The sequence below is a fragment of the Dipodomys spectabilis genome, unplaced genomic scaffold, assembly GCF_019054845.1.
Source record: "Dipodomys spectabilis isolate Male_0828 unplaced genomic scaffold, ASM1905484v1 ptg000422l, whole genome shotgun sequence".
NCBI classification, from domain to species: Eukaryota; Metazoa; Chordata; class Mammalia; order Rodentia; family Heteromyidae; genus Dipodomys; species Dipodomys spectabilis.
The window spans coordinates 4,900,837-4,924,837 of NW_024871099.1; the positions used below are offsets into that span (position 1 = coordinate 4,900,837).

Genomic DNA, 24,001 nt, shown 5'->3' on the forward strand with positions numbered 1-24,001 from the left:
AACCATCGTGCCCTCCTGATTCAGACATCCTGCATCTTCTGCAGGGCTGGTTTTGTCCTGGGCCACTGACCCACATGGCCTCTGGCTCAGCGCCTTCTCTCGCCGTCCAGGACTCTGATCTCCTTACAGCCTCCCTCCAGTCTCCCTGTTACATCGTCACACCAGCTTCTAAAAGTACTTATTACAGTCTGCCATGATGTGCTTTATTCATTTACTAGTTTGCTATTTCGTGAGCCCTGTGTGGGCAGGGAGGAGTTTTCCACTGTGTTCAATGCCAGGTTCCCAACTGAACAGCAGGCCTGGCCCACAGCATCACCAGCTCTTCAGAACCAGGTCCAGGACTCCTCCAAGTGACCCTTGTTCAGCTCCTAAGGTCATTTTCCTGACTGCAAGGACTTGAGCTGGGGGTGATGACAGAGGGGTTAAATAAGGGGGTCTTTGATTCAGGTTTCCTGTGAAGATTCTAGGAATGGAACCCAGACTTTGGGAGAGCACTCCCCCCCCCCCCACCAGGATGGTGATGAGGTCAGGCTGTGCTCTAGCATGGTGATGTCTCTTCTTCCATCTTCGATCTTCAGTCCCTTGGCAAGGTCCATCCTGAACTTTATGCACTGAGAGTCTGGATGTGTGGAAGTTCAGACTAGCAGGTGCAGGGCCTTGGGCAAGGAACCACAGCTACATCAGGTCCTCCAAAGATGATGGTGAGGGTTCAGGAATCCTTGGGTTCAGGCAGCTGGGCCATCCAGGCATGAATTAGTAGAAATAGAAATGTGAGGTGTGAGGGGGTAGCACAGAGGGACAGGGAGGCAGGGGGTGTCAGGAAACAGAGGTGTGAGTAGAGAGAATATAGCATGACAGAAGCAGATGAGAAAGCAGGACATTCAGGAGAGGAAAGACATGCAGGGAAATGGATGTGGGTGGTGGCAATAGGAGGGTCAGCAGTGGGGGCAGGCATGAAGACAGGGAGATGGAGGACCCAGAAAGATGCAGATGAAGACACAGAGAGATGGGAGGCGGAGGAGATGGGTGGAAGGACAATGGCTGGAGATGGGAGACAGAATGAATGGAATGAAGGAGTGGGAGACAAGGATTGAATGGGGGGCGGGGACAGTGGAGAAGAGAAAAACAGTCAGCCCAGAGTCCCAGCTCCACTCTTCTGGGCCCTAGGGCACAGTCTCAACATCCTTTTTTCCTCCCCTTCACCTCCCCAGGCCACACTACTATTCTAGCTAGCTGCTCTTGTTACCTGATAATATGAACCCAAGGCTACTAGATATCTTGGGCTTTTAGAAAAGACCAGACATTACTTCAAAGCATTGTTGAAGCCAAACAAATCCTTTTTATTTATTTATTTATTTTTATTATTTATTTTTTTGCCTGTCCTGGGGCTTGAACTCAGGGCCTAGGCACTGTCTATGAGCTTCTTTTTCTCTCTTTTTTTTTTGGGGGGGGGGGGGTCCGGTCGTGGGGCCTGAACTCTGGGCTTGGGCACTGTCCCTCAGCTCTTCAGGTCAAGGCTAGCGCTCTACCACTTGAGACACAGCGCCACTTCCGGCTTTTTTCTTTTTGCTTATGTGGTGCTGAGGAATCGAACCCAGAGCCTCATGCATGCAAGGCAAGCACTCTACCACTGAGCCACCTTCCCAGCCCTGAGCTTCTTTTTCTCAAGGCTAGCACTCTACCACTTGAGCCACAGCACCACTTCTGGCTTTTTTCTGCTGAGGAATCAAACCCAAGGCTTCATGCATGCTAGGCAAGCACTCTACCACTGAGCCAAACAAATCTTATGTGTGGATCCCAACCAACCCAATGGCCATTAACAGAAAATACCTCAGATGGGGCTGGGAAGGTGGCTTAGTGGTAGAGCACTTGCCTTGCATGCCTGAGGCCCTGGGTTCGATTCCTCAGCACCACATAAGCAAAAAGAAAAAAGCCGGAAGTGGCGCTGTGGCTCAAGTGGTAGAGTGCTAGCCTTGAGCTGAAGAGAGCTGAGGGACAGCGCCCAGGCCCAGAGTTCAGGCCCCACAACCGGACCCAAAAACAATAAAGAAAGAAAATACCTCAGATACAGAGAGAGCACTGTAGGTGGGTCCTTTCTGAACCCAGTTGCAGAAGAGTCACACATCCATAGCTCTGCTGCGTTCAGGATGAGAGGCACTACGTTAGGGACCCCCAGTTCTACCCTGCTAAAAAGGCTTGGTCAAATTTGTTGTTGTTGTCAGTTGTGGGGCTTGAACTCAGGGCTTGGGCACTGTCCCTGAGCTTTTTTGCTCAAGGCTAGTGTTCTACCACTTTGAGCCAGAGCGCCAGTTTCGGTTTTCCGGTGGTTAACTGGAGATAAGAGTTACCAGTGTCCAGCTCAAATTTTGATTTTCACATTCCTTCTCCACTAAAACCAACCCCACAGTATAAAACGGGGGAAAGAGTTTTGGCTAGGGTCTGGGAAACCACAAACTTGAGCTGTGTAGGACCAGGCAGAGAGGCTCCAACAGAAGAACCCCATCTCCTTGGCAGGCCTCCCCCGCCCCACCTGTGTTTAATTCCTACCTGCAATTTATTGGCTGCCCTGTAATTGAGCGACTTACTGGGCAGGGCTTGAACTCAAGACCTGAACTTTTTTGCTTAAACCTGGAGTTCAACCACATGGGCCCCGGCTGCACTTCTGGCTTTTTGGTAGTTCATTGGAGATAAGAGGCTCAAGCACTTTCCTGCTCGGGCTGGCTTCGAACTGTGCTCCTCAGATCTCAGCCTCCTGAGTAGCTGGGATGACAGGCCGGCCCCCGGCTCGCCTGTCTTTACAATGGGGGGACAACGGCAGTATCGTGATCGGTCTGAATTAGCGAAAAGGTCCTGTCTGGCAGACAACAAGAGGTCTCTGCAAGTTACTTTTCCGAAGGGTCGTTATTCACGGTCATGGCCCCTTCCCACCAAAGGTGGTCTGGCCTGCGCTCTGCGGGTTTCTTTCCGCGGTGCTGGGGGATCGGCGCGTTGCCTGGTAAGCACTCCCGCCCGCGGCACACGCCGGGCCCAGGGGCCGCGAGGGGGTGTCCAGCAGCTGTGTGCAGGAAGAGACCTGCGCTCGCCCCCGTGCGGCGGACCCCGGTGCGCATGCGCACTCATTCCCGGGCCCCCCCCCCGTCCCCCGGCGCGCACGCGCACTCACCCGCGCGCGCTAGCAGTGCTACTGCCGCGCCCGCAGCTCCAGCGCCAACAGCTGCGTCCGGTGCCGCTCGTGGCGCCGCTGCAGCTTCTGCACCCGCCTCCTCCAGCCCGGCCCGTGGAGGCTGAGCCGACATCCCCGGGCCTGGCGCCGCGGGAGGAGGTGGGAGGGACCAGGGGGGTCAAGAGCACGGCGGCTTCGGGACCATGCGCTGCATCGGGTCAGAGGTCGTGCCCGGGGGAGGTGGGGCGCGTGCGTGCGCGCGTGTGCGTGTGTGCGCGCGCGCGCGCCCGGGGGAGGATGGTGGGCACCGCGTCGGGCCGCACGCCCCAGCACCACTGGAAGCAGGAGGGTGCCAAGTGCTCGCGGCCCCGGTGCTGGTGGCGGCCGGGCACCCAGTGCTCGCGGCCCAGGCCGGAAGCCGTGGGCCGCCCTTCAGTGGTAATCTGCAGTGTGGCTCCGTGGCCGGGTCAGCGCCCCCCCTCCCCACTGAGACCCCTGGGCTCCAAACCTGTGCCTCCTCTGGGCTTCAGGCCCAAGCCTTCCTATTTCAGATTCATCACATTGTTGGGCTCCAGCTGCTTAAATCAGCAGTGGCCCCTCTCCCAGTGGCCTCTTTGGCTGGCCTTTGCCCACAGCTCCTTCTGGGCTCCCGTGCCCACTCGCTCCCCACTTCTGTTGGCTTCTGAACGTGAAACCAGACATCTAGAATTTGAGAAAGCCTACAGTCCAAAAAACAAAAATGGGGAGGTAAAAGACAGGTGGAGTTATAGGTTGAGATTTGAGAACCATCAACATACAGACACAACAGAGAGCTGGTCTTGAATGAAAAAGAAACAGTGCCCAGGCCCTGAGTTCAAGCCAGTATTGGCACGCGTGCACACACACACACGGATCTTGACAGGTTGCCCTTAAATGCCACAAGTATTCTGAGCAGAGGAGGACATGTAACCACAAAAACCAGACTACCATAAAATGTAACCACAACTGCACTGCTGAGATGTGGCCCCAAACCAAGGAATGCCTGTGGCTACCAAATTGCAAAGGGCAAGGAAGATCTTCAGATTCCCATTCTTCCTGGTCCGTGAAAACTGATGTGAACTCTGGCCTCCAGAACTGAGAATATTTCTCCTGTCTTAAGCCACCACTTAATAACAGCAGCCATAGCAAGCAAATACCATAATCATTAGAGAAATAAGAACAATTGGCAGGCTGGGAAGGTGGCTCAGTGGTAGAGCGCTTGCCTGGCAAGCATGAGGCCCTGGGTTCAATTACTCAGTACCACATAAGCAGAAAAAGCTGGAAGTGGTGCTGTAGCTCAAGTGGTACAGTGCTAGCCTCGAGCTGAAGAATTGAGGGACGCGCCCAGGCCCAGAGTTCAGGTCCCATGACCAACCAAAAAAAAAAAAAAGATAAAAAAAGAACAGTTGGCTTATATTTGCATAAACTAACTATGGGAAAGACACCAGAAACTCACCAGGCTACTGGTATGCTAGATGTGGTGGATAGGATGCATATAGAAGGAGCAAAACTTCTCAAAGAGGGACAGCTGGTCAGCTAGGAGAGAAAGGCTTACTCAGAAAAGAGTGTGGCACACAGCCACATTGAACACATAGCCAGGGAGTCTGGGTGTCTCAGTCCCTTCAAAGCCTCTGGGATCCAAATGTCCTCATTAGCTCTATTGTTTCTGGACACAAACATTGGACTTATTGCCACAGCAATCCCTCCCCTTCTGCACCCACTCCTGAGCAGAGCCTGCCAACTGCCTACTCCATTATCCACTCTTGTTCCTTACTAATGTAACTTCAACATGTATGTGTTCTGGGGCTTGAACTCAGGACCTGGGCACTATCTTAGTGCCTTAGCTTGAGCAACAACTCTATTTGCAACTTTTTTTTTTTTTTGTTGGTCGTGGGGCCTGAACTCTGGGCCTGGGCACTGTTCCTCAGCTCTTCAGCTCAAGGCTAGCACTCTACCACTTGAGCCACAGTGCCACTTCTGGCTTATTTTGCTTATATGGTACTCAGGAATCGAACCCAGAGCCTCATGCATGCAAGGCAAGCACTCTACCAGAGCCACCTTCCCAGCCCCATCTACTTGCAACTTTTTGCTATTTAACTGGAGATCAGAGTCACAGATTTTTTTCCCTACCTGCTGGCCTCAAAATTCAATCCCCACATTTCAGCATCCTGAGTAGCTAGGATTACAGGTGTGAGTCACAGTCATCAAGGTAAATTATTACTATAAAATATTTTGTTAATTCTTAAACTGACCTTTTCTTTTTGTTACTCCCTTTTTTTTTTACAGTTCAAGCTAATTCTGATTTTTTTTTCAAGTGTAAAAGAACATAGAAAAGAATAAGGTTTTTATATTTAGCAACAGGAAAAGATGGAGCTAGCTGTGTACTAAGACAAGAAAGACTGAAAGGCTGGGGGCAGTCAAGGTGAGTTCAGTTTCATATCTTCTGAGTTTTGCATGGAGGTGGCAGTTGCGGATGGAACCTGGACTCATTTCACTTTCTTTCCTTTTTTTTTTTTTGTCGGTCGTGGGGCTTGAACTCTGGGCCTGGGCGCTGTCCCTCAGCTCTTCAGCTCAAGGCGAGCGCACCACCACTTGAGCCACAGTGCCACTTCCGGTTTTCTGGTGGTTTATCGGAGATAAGAGTTTCATGGACTTTCCTGCCCGGGCTGGCTTTGAACTGCGATCCTCAGTTTTCAGCCTCCTGAGTTGCTAGGATTACAGGAGTGAGCCACCGGTGCCCGGCTTAATTTCACTTTTTCTCTACATCCTTCTCATTCTTTCGATCATTCCTTTCACTACCTGTAGTTAGTCATCGAGATCCGCTGTTTGTCACACCTGCTCCTTTCCTACCGCACGAACTAAAACCCTGGTGCTGGACAGCTGCATTTGCCTCAGGCCCCGCCCTTTCCTGGGCCGCCCCGCTTAGGCCCCGCCCCTCAAAAAAGCCCCTCTCCGCGCATGCGCTCACTTGTAGACGCTCACAGGGCGGTCATCCGCGCCCACTGGGCTCGCAGTGTTGGAGCAGCTCGGGGCCACGCAGTGTTTGGGCATGGCGGTCCAACCCCCGGTGTGTTTTGCTCTATCCTCGTCGGGCTCCGCCGAATCCTAACCCACCCCGCCCGCGCACTATGCTGCCTGCCTCACGTGACGTCCGGGGGGGGTGTGTGTGGGAGGGAAGGGTTCGTCACGTGATGAGGAATGGCTGCCTGCGCCTGCGTGGTCCGATTCCTAACAACAGCTGCGTCCTTGTCACGTGGTGGCGGAGGGTTAAAGCGAATACCGCTGTGCAAAGCCGGCTCCACGCTACTCTCACTTTCATCATGTGTCGGGGGCGGGGTGAAGGGGCGAGGTGTCCTTCCTGCGCCTGCGCCAGCCCAGCCCACGGGCCCACAGTATCCTCCCGACTCCGCCCTACGCCTACAGCCAGGCGAGTGACACAGCGCAGATTGTCGCTCAGCGGCAGCAGAAGGCGTGGTGAGGATTCGTAAAAGTTTCCTAAAAGTCTCCTAAAAGCTAAAGCCTGTGGTCTCAGTGAATGAGGAAGACTAGGCGAGCAACTCCATGACACTTGGTGTAGCGCCCAATGGCCCACCCTCTACTTAGCCCCGCCTCCCCGCCCCTCCATTGGGCATAAGCGCACCCGGCAGCCCCGCGATTGGCCAGACGAGTGTTCCGCCGCATCCAATCGGCAGCGACACCGGCTTTCCCGCGGCCATTCGCTTATTCGAGTGGGTCGTGGTGGCTGCGGCGGTTAAGGCGTGTTAACGGTCGCCGGTTCTCCGGCTGCAGGATGGCAGCCTTAGGGTCCGGAGGCTACACGCGGAACGATGCGGTCGAAAAGCTGCCGTCTGTCATGGCGGGAGTTCCGGCGCGGAGAACCCAATCCTCCCCACCTCCCGCCCCACCGCTTTGCCTCCGGCGGCGGACGCGACTCGCGACGGCGCCCGAGGACACAGTGCAGAACCGGGTGAGGAGATGCTCGCCCGGCCTACCTGGTTCGGGGCAGGCCTCCCAGGGCCGCCCCTGGTCCCGCCCTCAGGTCCTTGGCCACGCCCACCCGCCCCTCCGTCCCCTCTGGTTGTTCCATGGCCCCGCCCCTTTGGCAAAGGCTCCTCCCACTTTCCCACCGCCCAGCTCCTCTCCGGGATTGTGCTTCCTTTCCGGTTCCATCCTGAGCATTGGAGCGTTCCCGGAGTTCTACCCCGTCGGAAAGCGCTTTGCTTTTGCAAATCTCTGCCCAGTCCCACCTTTAGACATTTCCCAAGTCCTTCCACTTTTTTTCTTTTTTCTTTTGGTCAGTCCTGGGCCTTGAACTCAAAGCCTGGGCTCTGTCCCTGACTCCTTTTTGCTCAAGGCAAACGCTCTACCATTTTTTTTGTTTTGTTTTGTTTTTTTGGGGGGGGGGGGCAGTCGTGGGGCCTGAACTCTGGGCCTGGGTGCTGTCCCTCGGCTCTTCAGCTCAAGGCTAGCGCTCTACCACTTGAGCCACAGCTCCACTTCCGGCTTTTTTTCTTTTTGCTTATATGGTGCTGAGGAATCGAACCCAGGGCCTCAGGCATGCAAGGCAAGCGCTCTACCCCTGAGCCACCTTCCCAGCCCCACGCTCTACCATTTTGAACCACAGCGCCACTTATACTTTTCTGGTGGTTCATTGACGATACGAGTCAAGGACTTTCCTGCTCAGGTTGGCTTTGAACCGCGATCCTTAGATCTCAATGTCCTGAGTAGCTGGGATTACAGGTGTGAGCCACCAGCGCCTGGCCCTCGTCTGTTTTTAAACAGTGGATAGAGCTGCACCGTGGGTGCTAAAGGGAGATGAAATTGTAACTGTACCCTTTCTGGTTCAGAGTCCAGATAAATGATGGCTACATGGTAGCTGCTAATGGGTTATGTTCCTGTTTGGTGGGTTTTGCGGCCTCTGATTGTATCGCTCACTCCTGGCTGCCGATCTCTGGACAAGAGGGTCTTTCACCTTTCGGGTTGTACCTTCCACGTCCTGCGTCTCACCAAGATTCAGTCATACTGGCCTGCTTTCTGTTTTCCTGAATTTTCTAGTGCTTTCTTTTCCCTCCTAGGCTTGGTGTTTGGTGAGTTCTCTGCCTGGGCATTTTGCTGCAGGCGACCTGGCTGGCTTCTTGCTATCCTTCAAGTCTTAGCCAGAATATTCCTGCTCAGAGAGGATTTGTTTTTTGAGCCTGTACTGGGCTTAAACTCAGGGACTGAGTGCTGTCCCTTAGCATTTCACTCAAGGCTATCATTCTATCACAGCTCCACTTCTGGCTTTTTGCTGGTTAATGGGAGATAAGAATCTCGGAGATTTGCCTGCCCACACTGGCTTTGAAACCACGATCCAGTTTCACTTTCATTATTATATCTGGGACAATGCCATTTGTTTATTTTTCTTGCTTAACTGCACAGAGATATAATCTAGATTGATTGAGTTACGTTTACTTATGCTTGGTAATGCAAATCGGCACATAAAACAGCCTGAGTACCATTGCTTGAATCTTACACTTAGGAATGAATAATCTTTCTAGGCCTCTATTTCTTCTGAAAAGTGGTGATGATATTGATATTGGTGATAATGATGATGAGATACTGATTGCATAGGGTTATTGTGAATATTGAGTAATTAATAGTTACTTCTGAGAAATGTACTATAAACATTAGGTCTTGTATGTTTATGTAATATATATATTACATGAATACTAACTTCTGTATGGCTTGCCTTTTAGTTGTGAGGTCAAAGTCTTGCTTGAGGATGGTTTACTACAATAATTAAGAATTCATCTATTTAAAATGTGAAGTGCCACAATTTTGTTTATCCATACTACATATAAGTTTTTACTTCTACCATGATGGATGTGGCATAATGTCCTGTGAGAGGTTTTAACTTCTTTATTTTGGTGCTGGTACTGGGGCTTGAACTTGGGGCCTGGGTGCTGTCCCTGAACTCTTTTGCTCAAGGCTAACACTCTACCACTTCAGCCACTGCTTCATGTTCAGCTTTTTTGTGATTAACTGGATATGAGAGCCTTTGTACTTTTCCTGCCCAGGCTGGCTCTGAACTCAGATCTCAGCCTCCTGAGTAACAAGTTTTTAAATGTGCCTATCTTTTTTTTCATATTGAATGCTCTAGACATGAATTTGATGCAGGAGCTGTATCTGTCTTTGCTCACTGTTATGTCTTCCCTGCAGGGCTTTTGCATCCTGACTGCCTGGGTTTGAAGCCAGCTTTGCTGCTCCCTAGGTGCAGGCCTCAGTGTCCTCATCTGTAAAGGGGGGTGATTACAATGCTTTCTTCCCAGAGATGTGGTGAGGATTCAAGTCTTCCATCCATTTGAATCCATTGATTTGAAGGTCACTTTCTTGCTGTGACATCTCATTCCTCTAAACTCTCTCTCTTTTTTTAAATGCCAGTCCTGGGACTTGAACTCAAGACCTGGGCCCTATCCCTGAGCTTCTTTTGCTAGCACTCTACACTTAAGCCACAGTGCCACTTCTGGCTTTTTCTGCTTATGTGGTACTGAAGAATTGAACCTAGGGCTTCATGCATGCTAGGCAAGCACTCTACCACTAAGCCTCAGTCCTAGCCCTACTTATTCTGATCCTTTTCTATGTTCTCTTCCCCCATCATTATCAGCATATGAGCTCCAGGAGGATGGGGATTTTTGCCTGTCTGCCCCACCGCACTGCTCTTCAGCTAGCACTATATATTTCTCAGAGGAATGCTGTCAAAGGAACAGGTATTAGCTGCTGGTGTGCAGCATGACTACTGACATCAAGGACTGAGTGTTGGATGAGCCAAAATAGCACAGATGACTGAAGTGACCTGCTGGGGTAGGCAGTTCTGACTTGGGCCTTTTATTTGCAGGTATCACTTGAGAAGGTGCTTGGGATCACAGCCCAGAATAGCAGTGGTCTAACCTGTGACCCTGGCACAGGCCATGTGGCCTACCTGGCAGGGTAAGCACATGGGCCTGGGCACCTAAGCATCATGGGAAAATTTAGAGCCTGAAGTCACTGGTGAATCTTAGTGGGCTTCAGCTGACCCATCTGTAGAATGCAGGTAGTGCTGTCGCCTCTGGGGGCTGGGCAGAGGATTCCAGGGTCAATCTGGATCTAGAATATGGTCTTGCATGTAGTGGGAGGTGGCAGAGGATTCTGGGAAACTCAGGTGATTAAAATTCACTCAAGTTGGGCACCAGTGGCTCACACCTGTAGGATTTACAGCTCCACTTCCAGCTTTTTTTTTTTTTTTTTTTTTTTGTGCTTAATTGGAGATAAGACTTTCACAGACTTTCCCTGCCTGGGCTGTCTGAACTTCAAACCACCATCCTCAGATGTTCAGATCGCAGCCTCCTGAGCAGCTAGGAAGACAGGTGTGAGCCACCCGAGCCTGGCTGATAGGGATTTTTGACACAGAATAATGCCCGGGCCCAGTAATCTCACGCTCTCTGACTTGACACACATTTTCCTTTCTCCCCAGCTGTGTGGTTGTGATTTTGAACCCCATAGAGAACAAGCAACAGCACATCTTTAATACTGCCAGGTAGGCTGGGTCTTAGGGAGTCCACATGTGCAGAGGGAAAAGCAGGGTCCTTGTACTATGCCCACCCCTTTGGATTTGGTGTTTAAGAAGGAAGGAGTCTTTCCTTTTACCCCATTTCCCTGAGTGCTGTGTGTGGCACTCAGGCTGGGCTGGCTGGTGAGGAGCTGCTTGCACTTGTCTCCGTGGTTCCTGCCCGGCTTGGGAGCCAGGAGCGGGCACAGTGCTGAGAGCACAGCCACCTTCAGTGGGACCAGTGACCAACTCTTTATTTTCTTTTTTTCCTCACCAGAAAGTCTCTGAGTGCTCTGGCCTTTTCCCCCGATGGGAAGTACATAGTGACCGGAGAGGTGAGTGGTGTTCACCTACTAAGCCAGTGGGGAGAGTCTTGGGCCATTCTCTTTGCTCCATCATTTCCAGGAGTCCCTGGAATGGCTTCTTCCTGTATCAGAAATGCCCTGTGGCTGACCAGATGCTGATGGCTCAGGCTTGTTATCCTATCTACTCAGGAGGCTGTGATCTAAGGATAGCAGTTTGAAGCCAGCTTGGACAGGAAAGTCCAGGAGACTTTTTTTTTTTTTTTTTGTCGGTCATGGGGCTTGAACTCTGGGCCTGGGCGCTGCCCCTCAGCTCTTCATCGCAAGGCTAGCACTCTACCACTTGAACCACAGCTCCACTTCCCGTTTTCTGGTGGTTTATTGGAGAGAAAAGGCTCATGGACTTTCCTGCCCAGGCTGGCTTTAAACCGCGATCCTCAGATCTCAGCCTCCTCAGTAGCTAGGATTACAGGCGTGAGCCACCGCACCCGGCTTCTATGAGGCTTTTTAGCTCCAATAACCACCAAAAAGCCAGAAGTAGAGCTGTGGCTCAAGGGGTAGAGCACCAGCCTTGAACCAAAAAGCTCAGGGACAGGGCCGGATCCCTGAGTTTAAAGCCCAGATTAAGAATGAAAAACAACAACAACAAACAAAGCAAAAACCCTGTGGCAAGTAGGGGAGGTAGTTTTGGGGTACACCCTTTGGCAATGCCAACTTCAGCCCTGACAGCCCCTCTAGCCCTGTGCCAGGCACAGATCCCAGCAGTAATGGCCCCACCTTCTCCAGAACGGGCACAGGCCTGCCGTGCGCATCTGGGATGTGGAGGAGAAAAGTCAGGTGGCGGAGATGCTGGGCCACAAGTATGGTGTGGCCTGTGTGGCCTTCTCACCCAACATGAAGCACATTGTGTCCATGGGCTACCAGCACGACATGGTCCTCAACGTCTGGGACTGGAAGGTGAGACCCAACCGGCACATGGCAGCACTTAATGAGCCTCGGGCCTGGGGGAGCCACACGAGACAAGTTGGTTAAATGTTTGCTTAGCTCATAGACATTTATTGAGCACCTATTAGTCCTTCCATCTTTCTATTGTTTTTTTTTGCCCCCTTACAAGCTATAAGACTTCTGTTCCTGAGGTTCCCTCATGGCTAAGATCAAGTTCACAGCTTAGTTGTCAAGTGGGAAGCAGGGCACCGTTTTTTGTGGGGTCTCTGATAGACTAGCATACTACCTAGTGGAGTTATCAGGATTGCTTTTTCATTGGCCAGCTGAATCCTTAGGTAACTTTAGTCTTTCTGTGCGTGTTTTCAAACCCATAAAATGGCTATAATCACATCTGCCTCATTGAGTTGTGGAAACTAGCAAGTCGTCACAGCCCTGGAGGGGGTTCTGTGGGTAATCCCCACCCCCCGGAAGTCTCAAGGCAGGAGCTGCCCCTGTGGCAGCCGGAAGTTCACTCCTTACTTCCAAGTTGTCCTTAGCCCCATGTGTGCACTGAAGAGTTTAGGGAGAGTTCTGGAGCTTACTCTCCTCTAGGACCTGTCCCTGTTGCCTGGTCTAGAGACGAGGAGTGACAGGAGTCACACCGGGTTTCCCCAGAGAGCCACTTTCCGCAGGGCCAAGGAAAACAGTGAGCCAGAGAGACGTGGGCAGAGAGCCAAGGCACAAAGAGTCCCACGGGGCGAGCTACTGGCCTGAGCAACTCTGTACCGATTCTTCCAGAAAGATATCGTGGTGGCCTCCAACAAAGTATCATGCAGGGTCATCGCCCTCTCTTTCTCTGAGGACAGCAGCTATTTTGTCACTGTGGGGAACCGGCATGTGAGATTCTGGTTTTTGGAAGCCTCTACTGAAGCAAAGGTGAGTTTCTGTCCCCTGCCACCCCATCCAGGCACTGGGGGAAGTGACCATCAGCAATAGCATGGTAACTGTTTCAACCTGACCTGGGGGGGGGGGTCTGGGCAATATCAGCCCCTCCTTTGCCCCTGAACCCTGACCTCATTCTCCTCCTCCCCCTGCTTTCCAGCCCTTGTGTCCAGAAACACCTTTTGTTATGCCTTCCTTCTCCACTAGGGGGAGTCTCAGTGTCTTCCCAATTAGCCTACCAATGAGGCGCTAGACTGGACAGCATCTCACCATGCCCTGTTCTGCTCCCAGGTCACAGGCACCGTGCCCCTGGTCGGGCGCTCAGGCATCCTGGGAGAGCTACACAACAACATCTTCTGTGGTGTGGCCTGTGGCCGGGGCCGAATGGCAGGCAATACCTTTTGCGTGTCCTACTCGGGCCTCCTCTGCCAGTTCAGTGAGAAGAGAGTGCTGGAGAAGTGGATCAACCTGAAGGTGCATCCCCAGCCCCACCAGCAGTTGGGGAGCCGCTCTTCCTGTACCTGTGTCCCTGGGGTGCCCTGCAGTGTCCCTGCTGAGGTTGGCCCCACGTGGCTGGGTGTGACCCTGAGCAAGGGCCTCCTCATCTCAGTTGATGAGAAAATCACCAGAGATGAGATAGAAATGTGGCTTGGTGGTAGAGCGCTTGCCTAGCATGCAGGAAGCCCTGGGTTCAATTCCTCAGTACCACATAGAAAAACCAGAAGTAGTGCTGTGGCTCAAGTGGTAGAGTGCTAGCCTTGAGCAAAAGAAGCTCAGGGACAGTGCCCAGGCCCTGAGTTCAAGCCCCAGGAATGGCAAAAAACAAGGGGGCTGGGAAGGTGGCTCAGTGGTAGAGCGCTTGCCTTGCATGCCTGAGGCCCTGGGTTCGATTCCTCAGCACCACATAAGAAAAAAAACCGGAAGTGGCACTGTGGCTCAAGTGGTAGAGTGCTAGCCTTGAGCTGAAGAGCTGAGGGACAGCGCCCAGGCCCAGAGTTCAGGCCTCACAATCAGACACCCCCCTAAAAAAAAAAAAAGGAATCTAATTTGGACTGGGAAGGTGGCTCAGTGGTAGAGTGCTTGCCTTGCATGCCAGAGGCCCTGGGTTTGATTCCTCAGCACCACATAAGCAAAAAGAAAAAAGCCGGAAGTGGCTCTGTGCCTCAAGTGGTAGAGCACTAGCCTTGAGCTGAAGAGCTGAGGGACAGCTCCCAGGCCCAGAGTTCAGGCCCCACAACCGGACCCAAAAAAAAACAAAAACAAAAAAAAAACAAAAACAAGTCACCTGAGATGATTAGCTTATATTAGGGGGATTCCATTGATACATTTCCACATTTACAATATATTCTAATCACTCTCACCCTTTCTATGAGTCTCCCTGCATTTTTTATTTTTGGCTAGTTGTGGGGCTTGAACTCAAGGCCTGAGTACTGTCCCTGAGTTTCTTTTTTTTTTGGGGGGGGGGCAGGAGGGTCTGGTCATGGGGCCTGAACTTTGGGCCTGGGCGCTGTCCCTCAGCTCTTCAGCTCAAGGCTAGCACTCTACCATTTGAGCCACAGTGCCACTTCCGGCTTTTTTTTTTCTGCTTATGTGGTGCTGAGGAATCGAACCCAAGGCGTCATGCATGCAAGGCAAGCGCTCTACCACTGAGCCACCTTCCCAGCCCCTGTCCCTGAGTTTTTTTACTCAAGGCTAGCACTTGGGATAGTGCTTTGAGTTCAAGCCTCTGGATTGGTGCAAAAAACAAAAGTGCCAAAATGGGCACCTTAGACCCAGAGAATTTTAAGTTCTGTCTGGAAGGCAAGGCCACTGTGCTCCATCCTTTCTGGGCCAGACCACAGGAGGCTCCAGATCCACCAGACCAGCCAGCCCCTGTCTCCCCAGGTCTCCCTGTCCTCCTGTCTCTGTGTCAGTGAAGAGCTCATCTTTTGTGGCTGCACAGACGGGATCGTCCGAATCTTCCAGGCCCACAGCCTGCACTACCTTGCCAACTTACCCAAGCCACACTACCTTGGCGTGGATGTAGCCCAGGGCCTGGAGCCCAGGTATTGCCCTGTGGGGAAGGAAAAAGGGGAGGGTCCCGCCAGAGTCAGCCCACCACCATCTGCGCATGCTTCCAAATCCATCTGCCCATTGAGTCTTCCTACACTACTGATGACTCTTGGTCTTAGGTGTTACAGAGTGCATAGAGAAAGGTCCTACCTTCCCCAGGCCAGGTCCAGACTGAGAAGCAAGGCAGAGTAGGGTGAAGAACACAAGCATAAAGAAAGGAATTTAAGATAGTGTTAAGTTCTGACAAGGAATTTGGAGTAAGCTTGCATGTGATGGAATGTGCTCCTCTATGTGGCTAACTTTTCTGTGTATGTGTGTGTGTGAGAGAGAGAGAGAGAGACAGAGAGAGAGAGAAAGAGCATGCCTATGCATATACCGGTACTGGGGCTTGAACGTAGGGCCTTCCCCCTTGATCAGAGCTTTTTTGCTCATATCTGACATTCTACCACATGAGGCACACCTCCACTTCTGGCTTTGTGCTGGTTAATTAGAGATAAGAGTCCTTACAGATTTTTTTTTTTTTTTTTGGTCCGGTCGTGGGGCCTGAACTCTGGGCCTGGGTGCTGTCCCTCAGCTCTTCAGCTCAAGGCTAGCGCTCTACCACTTGAGCCACAGTGCCACTTCCGGCTTTTTTTTCTTTTTGCTTATGTGGTGCTGAGGAATCGAACCCAGGGCCTCAGGCATGCAAGGCAAGCGCTCTACCACTGAGCCACCTTCCCAGCCCCTTACAGATTTTTTCTGACTGGCTTTGAACCATGATCCTCAGATCTCAGTTTCCTAAGTAGCTTGGATTACACTTGTGAGTCACCAGCACTCACCTGTAGTCTCTTCTGAGGTGGACGAGCAGCTCCTAGAGGCTATGCAACTAGGCCTTGTATGTTTGATCCATTGGCTGCTGTGTCCAGAATAGAAGCAAGGGCAAAGCTGTGGCCTATTGTCCCCTTTGTTGTAGGCCTCTTTTTTTCTTCTTTTTCTCTTTTTGGTGCCAGTCCTAGGGCTTGAACTCTGGGCTTGGGCGCTTCCTTCAGCTCTTCAGCTCAGGGTGAGTGCTCTACCACTTGAGCCACAGCACCACTTCCAGTTTTATGGTGGTTAATTGGAGATAAGAGTCTCATGGGCCGGGCGCTGGTGGCTCATGCCTGTAATCCTAGCTACTCAGGAGGCTGAGATCTGAGGATCGCAGTTCAAAGCCAGCCCAGGCAGGAGAGACCGTGAGACTCCTATCTCCAATAAACCACCAGAAAACCGGAAGTGTCGCTGTAGCTCAAGTGGTAGAGCGCTCACCTTGAGCTGAAGAGCTGAGGGACAGCGCTCAGGCCCAGAGTTCAAGTCCCACGACTGACAAAAAATAAAAAAAATAAAGAGTCTCATGGACTTTCCTGCCTAGGCTGGCTTTGAACTGTTATCCTCAGATCTCAGCCTCTTGAATAGCTAGGATTACAGGCGTGAAACACCAGTGCCTGGCTTCCCTGAGCTTTTTGTTCAAGGCTAGCATTATACCATTTGAGCCAGAACTCTACTTCCAGCTTTTTTTTTTTTTTTTAACCAGTCCTGGGGCTTGAATTCAGAGCCTGGGCACTGTCCCTAAGCTTCTTTTGCTCAAGACTAGCACTGTACCACTTGAACCACAGCTCCACTTCCAGCTTTTTCTGTTTATGTGGTACTGAGGAATCAAACCCAGGCTTCATGCATGCTAGGTAAGCACTCTACTACTAAGTCACATTCCCAGTCTTCCAGCTTTCTTGACAACTAATTAGAGATAAGAGTGTTACCCTGTCTTGCCCAGGCTGACTTTGAACTGCACTTCTGAGATTGCCTTCTGAGTAGCTAGGATTACAGGTGAGAGCCACTAGTACCAGGCTGTTGTCTTTTATGAAGTGAGGGAGGGTACTGGACTAGAGAATGCTGGATGCTCAAAATGTTCTCAGTCAGGTAGGAACTTCCAGCTTGCAATTTCGACAAGAAGCCAAGGAGGAGAGAAAGCAGAGAGAGAAGCGGAGTTGAAGTAGGAAAGATGAGCAGTAGCAAATACCACTAGGGATGGCACTGCCAGAAGCAGCTCTCGTGTCGCCAGAAGTGGCTCTTACTACTCACAGTGATTGAGAATGACTGATCTCCCATGTGGCCTTGTCAGCTTCCTCTTCCACAGGAAGGCAGAAGCAGTCTACCCTGATACTGTGGCACTGACCTTTGACCCTGTCCACCAGTGGCTGTCCTGTGTGTATAAGGACCACAGCATCTACATCTGGGATGTGAAGGACATCAACAAAGTGAGCAAGATGTGGTCCGAGCTCTTCCACAGCTCCTACGTCTGGAACGTGGAGGTGAGCTCCTCTCTCAGGCCTGAGCCACAGGTAGCACATGGACGCTGGGAGAGGATTTTATGTCTTCCTTTCCACTGGTTTATTTATTTATTGTCGGTTGTGGGAGTTGAACTCTGGGCTTGGGCGCTAACCCTGCGCTCTTCAGCTCAAGGAGAGCACTCTACCGCTTGAGCCACAGCACCACTTCCGGTTTTCTGGTGGTTTATTGGAGATAAGAGTCTCATGGACTTTTCTGCCCGGGCTGGCTTTGAACCATGATTCTCAGATCTCAGCCTCCTCAGTAGCTAGGATTACAGGCATGAGCCACCAGCGCCCAGCTATTTTATTTTTAATTACTTTTTTGGTGGGGCTTGAACTCAGGGCCTGGGCACTGGGCTGCTTTTGCTCAAGGTTAGTGCTCTACCATTTGAGCCATGGCTCTACTTCTGTTTTTTTGGTGTTTATCTGGAGATACGAGTCTTACAGATTTTCCAACCCAGGCTGGCTTTGAACTGCGATCCTCAGATCTCAGCCTCCTGAGCAGCTAGGATGACAGGCGTGAGCCTGTTACAGTTAACGTGGAAAGCCTTGCACCTTGCACCATGCCTATTTGTCTTCATTTTGCTTTGTGTCACCAAAATGTAGCTGTATAGCACAGCCACGCCATCATGGGGGGGGGGGGGGGTTGGAAGGAGGCATGAGGAGCTACCCTTGGCCTTGTTCTTTGGAACTGTAGGTTTATCCTGAATTTGAAGATCAGCGGGCTTGTTTGCCATCCGGGTCTTTTCTGACTTGTTCCTCGGACAACACCATCCGCTTCTGGAACATGAACAGCGGCGGCTCCAGCTCTCAATGGCAGAGGAATATCTTCAGCAACGTGAGTGGCTTCATGGCGACCTCTCCGACTTCATTTAGGCCAGTACACAGAAGCAGACAGGAGTCTTGGGGAACCTGGATATGGGTCTTCCCTGGTCAGGGGGCCACAACCAGGAACTGGGGCAGTGTTCTTCCTCAGTGTCTGTCTCTCCTTTGGTCTTCTTTCCTGGGCTGCCATGGTCTGTCTGCTCTGGGTCTCTGGGTCTGGGGATGGGGGTGGGGTGTGGATGCAGCCACTCCATGTAGGTCAGCACATGCAATAAAGATGAAGTTGCTCCCCAAGTCTCAAATGGGAACGGCCTGATAGGGAATACCCCATGGGTGAAGTCAAGGGGACCTTCCCTGTCCAGCCAGCCCTCTGTGTGTGCTTCTGCTGAGAGCCTGGCACTGGCTGACAGGAAACAGGTTGCTTCCCAGCCCCTTGCCAGACTCATCTCCATTGATCTACTGAAAAGAGAAAAGTGGAGATGTGGCTCAAGTTGTAAAGCACTAAAAAAAACCTCAGGGACAGTGTCCAGGCCCAGCGTTCAGGCCCCACAACTGACAAAAAAAGAAAAAGGAGTCTGGAGGAAACTAGTTCAAACTATTTGGCAGCTCTCCAGGAAGCCCCTAGAAACCTAAAGTCCTTCTATCTTTCTATCCTGTTATTTGAGGGAGTGGCTCTCATCCTCATGATCTAATATGGTTGCTGAAGCTCCAGTAATTGCATTAGATGTTCCAAAAGCAAGATGAGAGGAAGGCAGTGGACGGGTTCTCACTTGTTACATCTTATTGCACAGAGTTTACTCACAGACATCTTTTTTTTTTTTTGTCAGTCATGGGGCCTGAACTCTGGGCCTGGGCGCTGTCCCTCAGCTCTGCAGCTCAAGGCTAGCGCTCTACCACTTGAGCCTCAGCCCCACTTCTGGCTTTATGTGGTGCTGAGAAATCAAACCCAGGGCCTCATGCATGCAAGGCAAGCACTCTACCACTGAGCCACTTTCCCAGCCCCTCACAGACATCTTTTTTTCTTTTCTTTTTTTTTTTTTGGTCGGTCGTGGGGCTTGAACGCTGTGCCTGGGCACTGTTCCTGTGCTCTTCAGCTCAAGGTGAGCTCTCTACCACTTGAGCCACAGCGCCACTTCCAGTTTTCTAGTGGTTTATTGGAGATAAGGGTCACACGGACTTTCCTGCCTGGGCTGGCTTTGAACCACGATCCTCAGATCTCAGCCTTCTTAGTAGCTAGGATTACAGGCGTGAGCCACCAGTGCCAGGCCCTCACAGACACCTTATTGTACAGAGTTTACCTGCTGTCAGGTAGAGTGGAAAACAGTTATTATTCCAAGTGGTGAAGTTTCTGGCTCAAAGCTGGAGTTGTGTTACTGATGAAGAGGGGTGTCTGGCCATGGGGTGGCCAGTGGTGCTTCTGTGTGCGGTGGAGCAGTAACCCCCGCTGTCTCCTTCCCACAGACTCTGCTGAAGGTAGTGTATGTGGAGAACGATATCCAGCACTTGCAGGACACCTCCCACTTCCCTGACCGGGGCAGCGAGAACGGGACTCCTGTGGATGTAAGAGCTGGCGTGCGCGTCATGCAAGTCAGCCCTGATGGCCAGCACTTGGCTTCAGGTGACCGAAGTGGCAATCTGAGGCAAGTGTGCACCTCCTGGCTCTCCTGGGGGTCCTCAGGCCGCAGGGAGGAGCTGCCATGGGAATGACTGACATGACCTTGGTTAGCAATCCTGTAGGCAGCTACTCTGGGGGCCTTAAGCTGGGAAGGGACTCCTAGATAGGAAGGCTCAAGTGAGGGTCACTATTTTTTTTGTTTTTTGGTGCCAGTCCTGAGTCTTGAACTCGGGCCCTGGGCACTGCCCATGAGCTTTTGTGCTCAAGGCTAGCATGCTACCACTTGAGCCATAGCTCTACTTCAGGCTTTTTGGTGGTTGATTGGACATAAAAGTCTCAGGGAAGCTGGGTGCTGGTGGCTCATGCCTGTAATCCTAGCTACTCAGGAGGTTGAGATCTGAGGATCATGGTTCAAAGCCAGCCCAGGCAGGAAAGTCCGTGAGCTGCTTCTCTTCAGTAAACTATCAGAAAACCAGAAGTGGCACTGTGGTTCAAGTGATAGAGCGCTCACCTTGAGCTGAAGAGCTGAGGGATAGCGCCCAGGCCCAGAGTTCAACCCCTGTGACGGACAAAAAGAAAAAAAAAATAGAGTCTCGTGGACTTTCCTGCTTGGGCTGGCTTTCAACCATGATCCTCAGATCTCAGCCTTCTGCTAGGATGACACTGGCACCCGGCCCATCCTGGCCTTTTCTAGCAGGATACCCGGCAGGTGGGTGCAGGGGAGGAGGTAGGGGCACAGTACAGTGGACAGTGTGTCTGTTCCCCAGGATCCATGAGCTGCATTTCATGGATGAGCTGGTCAAGGTGGAGGCCCATGATGCTGAGGTGCTGTGCCTGGAGTACTCCAAGCCTGAGACAGGTAAGTCTGGGACTGGGCAGAAGCACGGACAGGGGTAACCTGAGGGACTGGGAATGCCGTCCAGGAGCCCTGGGCTGCCTGGAACCTCACAAACAAGACACGTGCAGGAGGCAGGGCTTTGCGCAGGTAGATCATGTTGACCTCCAACCCCAACAAGGCCCACACTGAGGAGTGAGTGGACATGAGGAGAGAACAAGAGCCCAAATGAGGCCAGCCTCTCCTGGAGAAGAGTGTGAAGGTTAGACAATAGTTTGTGCAAATTTGAGGCTATCAGAGTAATTGCAAGATTATTATTTTTTTTTTGGGGGGGGGTCTGGTCGTGGGGCCTGAGCTCTGGGCCTGGGGACTGTCCCTCAGCTCTTCAGCTCAAGGCTAGCGCTCTACCACTTGAGCCACAGTGCCACTTCCGGCTTTTTTCTTTTTGCTTATGTGGTGCTGAGGAATCGAACCCAGGGCCTCAGGCATGCAAGGCAAGCGCTCTACCACTGAGCCACCTTCCCAGCCCTGCAAGATTATTATAGATCAATATGTGCCTATCTTCACCCAGCATCTGGCTCTTTTTTTTCCGCCAGTCCTGAGACTTGAACTCAGGGCCAGGCGCTGTCCCTCAGCTCTTCAGCTCAAGACCAGCACTCTATCACTTGAGTCACAGCACCACTTCCAGCTTTTTCTGTTTATGTGATACTGAGGAATTGAACCTGGGGCTTCATGCATGCAAGGCAAGCACTCTACCACTGAGCCACATTCCCAGCCCTCTTTTTTTTTTTTTTTTGGTTCTGGGGATTGAACTCTGGCCCTGGGCGCTGTCCCTGAGCTCTTCAGCTCAAGGCTAGCACTCTATTGCTTGAGCCACAGCACCACTTCTGGTTTTCAAGTGGTTAATTGGAGATAAGAATCTCATGGACTTTCCTGCCTGGGCTGACTTTGAACTGTAATCCTCAGATCTCAGCCTCCTGAGTAGTTAGAGAGGGCCCGGCCCTCTTTTTTTTTTTATGGTACTGGGGACCTCGTACTTGCTAATTAAGCACTCTATTACTTGAGTCACACCTCAGAGCCAAGTGCTGGTAGCTCACACTTTAGTCCTAGCTACTTGAGAATCCTAGCTACTTAAGGATTATGGTCTGAAGCAGAGCTCAGGCAGGAAAGTCTGTGAGACTTTTTTCTGTTTTTTGTTTTTTTTTTGCCATTCCTTAGCCTTGAACTCTGGGCCTGGGTACTCTCTCTCAGCTCCTTTTCCTCAAGGCTAGCACTCTACCACTTGAGCTACAGAAACACTTCTGGCTTTTTTTTATGATTAATTGGAGATAAGAGTCTCATGATCGGGCTGGGAAGGTGGCTCAGTGGTAGAGCGCTTGCCTTGCATGCCTGAGGCCCTGAGTTCGATTCCTCAGCACCACATAAGCAAAAAGAGAAAAAAAAAAAGCCGGAAGTGGTGCTGTGGCTCAAGTGGTAGAGCACTAGCCTTGAGCTGAAGAGCTGAGGGACAGTGCCCAGGCCCAGAGTTCAGGCCCCACGACTGGACCAAAAAAAAAGTCTCATGATCCTCAGATCTCAGTCTCTTGAGTAGTGACTAGGATTTTTTTTTTTTTTTTTTTTTTTTTTTAGTCGGTCGTGGGCTTGAACTCTGGGCCTGGGCAAAATCCCTGCACTCTTCAGCTCAAGGCTAGTGCTCTACCCCTTGAGCTACAGCACCACTTCTGGTTTTCTGGTGATTTATTGGAGATAAGAGTCTCACGGACTTTCCTGCCTGGGCTGGCTTTGAACCGCGATCCTCAGATCTCAGCCTCCTGCATAGCTAGGATGACAGGCGTGAGCCAGCAGCGCCCACCGTGACTAGGATTTTATAGGGGTGAGCCACTAGTGTCTGGCATCAGTCAGACTCTTTTTTGTTGTTGTTGTTTTTTGTTTTTTGTTTTTGGGTCCAGTCGTGGGGCCTGAACTCTGGGCCTGGGTGCTGTCCCTCAGCTCTTCAGCTCAAGACTAGCGCTCTACCACTTGATCCACAGCGCCACTTCCGGCTTTTTTCTTTTTGCTTATGTGGTGCTGAGGAATCGAACCCAGGGCCTCAGGCATGCAAGGCAAGCGCTCTGCCACTGAGCCACCTTCCCAGCCCTCAGTCAGACTCTTATCTCTAGTTAATTACCAGAAAACCAGAAGTGGAGCTTTGGCTCAAACTGGTAGCGTGCTAACTTTGAACACACAAACTCAGGGACACCATCCAGTTCCTGAGTTGAAGCCCCAGGACATACACATACACACACACATACACACACACTGGATTTCACCTTCATATTGGGCTGCCTCTATCCCATAATCCTTATTCACATTTTACTAGTTGTCCCAATACTGTCCCTTAAAGCACCATGTTTTTCTAATTCAGGCTCACATTTGAGTTTTCTTGGCTTTTATTTATTTATTTATTTGCCCTTATTCTGAACATTTCCACAGTCTTGACTTGGCTTTGGCTTTTTGCATAACATAAGCCAGTTATGTGGATGAATTTCCCTTGGCCCCAACTCTGGAAGCAAAGCCCTGCTTCTGCAAGAATGGAGAGCAAAGTCATGCTGCTGCTTTGAGGCGCCACGGCAGCCAGGCCTCCATTCGGAAGCAGGTTGCTTCTCTCCACTCACAGGACTAACCTTGCTGGCCTCGGCTAGTCGCGACCGACTGATCCACGTGCTGAACGTGGAGAAGAACTACAACCTGGAGCAGACCCTGGACGACCACTCCTCCTCCATCACAGCCATTAAGTTTGCTGGTGAGTGCCTTCCTTCTCCTGCCCTGCGTTTTGTTCAGTGATTCTCTTGTAAGAAACAACAAGAAGCCAGGCACAGTGGCTCATGCCTATAGCCCCAGCTACTCAGAAGGCTATGATCTAAGGATCGCAATTGAAAGCCAATCCCAGCAGAAAAGCCCATGAAACTATATCTCCTGTTAACCAGCAAAAAGCCATCAGTGGAGCTGTGGTTCAATGGTAGACTGCTGGCCTTGAGCAAGAAAAGCTCAAGGATAGTATATCCATATCCTGAGTTTAAGCCCCAAGACCAGCACAAAAAAAAGGGGGGGGAGGGGAATTGGGTGAGGGAAAGGGAGAAAAATGAAGGAGGAGGTAACAAGTTAGACAAGAAATATGCTCACTACCTTACTGATGTAACTGTAACTCCTCTGTATATCACCTTGACAATAACATTAAAGCTAAAAAAAAAAGAATTCCCTGAACCTTAACTGGAAGGGACAGCTAAGCTTGGCATTCAGACTCAGCTGGATCCAAAGACTGGATGTTTTCGTGTTTTGTTTATGAAAATTAATGGCCATAGATTTTACTTACAAAGTGAATAGGAGCTGGGCACTGGTAGGTAGCTCATGCCTATAATCTATAACCAGGAGGCTGGGAT

The 24,001-nt window shown here is 51.2% G+C and overlaps 2 protein-coding genes across 2 annotated transcripts in view; one reads left to right on the forward strand and one right to left on the reverse strand.

Moving 5' to 3' along the window:
• Window positions 1-374: 374 nt before the first annotated feature.
• On the reverse strand, window positions 375-6,232 carry Thap8 (THAP domain containing 8). Its single transcript, XM_042667774.1, is given in 8 exon segments — window positions 375-401; window positions 511-666; window positions 668-733; window positions 2,800-2,854; window positions 3,186-3,304; window positions 3,451-3,566; window positions 3,569-3,606; window positions 6,150-6,232. Coding segments are annotated over 8 exon segments (660 nt in total).
• A 700-nt stretch (window positions 6,233-6,932) lies between these two features.
• Window positions 6,933-24,001, forward strand: part of Wdr62 (WD repeat domain 62) — a 32,671-nt gene continuing 15,602 nt past the window's right edge. The window contains exons 1-13 of the mRNA XM_042668090.1: window positions 6,933-7,148; window positions 10,056-10,147; window positions 10,671-10,733; window positions 11,023-11,080; window positions 11,834-12,004; window positions 12,770-12,907; window positions 13,205-13,387; window positions 14,798-14,958; window positions 17,100-17,289; window positions 18,005-18,145; window positions 19,594-19,772; window positions 20,515-20,606; window positions 23,239-23,364. Coding sequence (XP_042524024.1) covers window positions 6,972-7,148; window positions 10,056-10,147; window positions 10,671-10,733; window positions 11,023-11,080; window positions 11,834-12,004; window positions 12,770-12,907; window positions 13,205-13,387; window positions 14,798-14,958; window positions 17,100-17,289; window positions 18,005-18,145; window positions 19,594-19,772; window positions 20,515-20,606; window positions 23,239-23,364 — 1,771 coding nt within the window. The 5' untranslated portion in view covers window positions 6,933-6,971. The remainder of the gene's footprint in view (window positions 7,149-10,055; window positions 10,148-10,670; window positions 10,734-11,022; window positions 11,081-11,833; window positions 12,005-12,769; window positions 12,908-13,204; window positions 13,388-14,797; window positions 14,959-17,099; window positions 17,290-18,004; window positions 18,146-19,593; window positions 19,773-20,514; window positions 20,607-23,238; window positions 23,365-24,001) is intronic.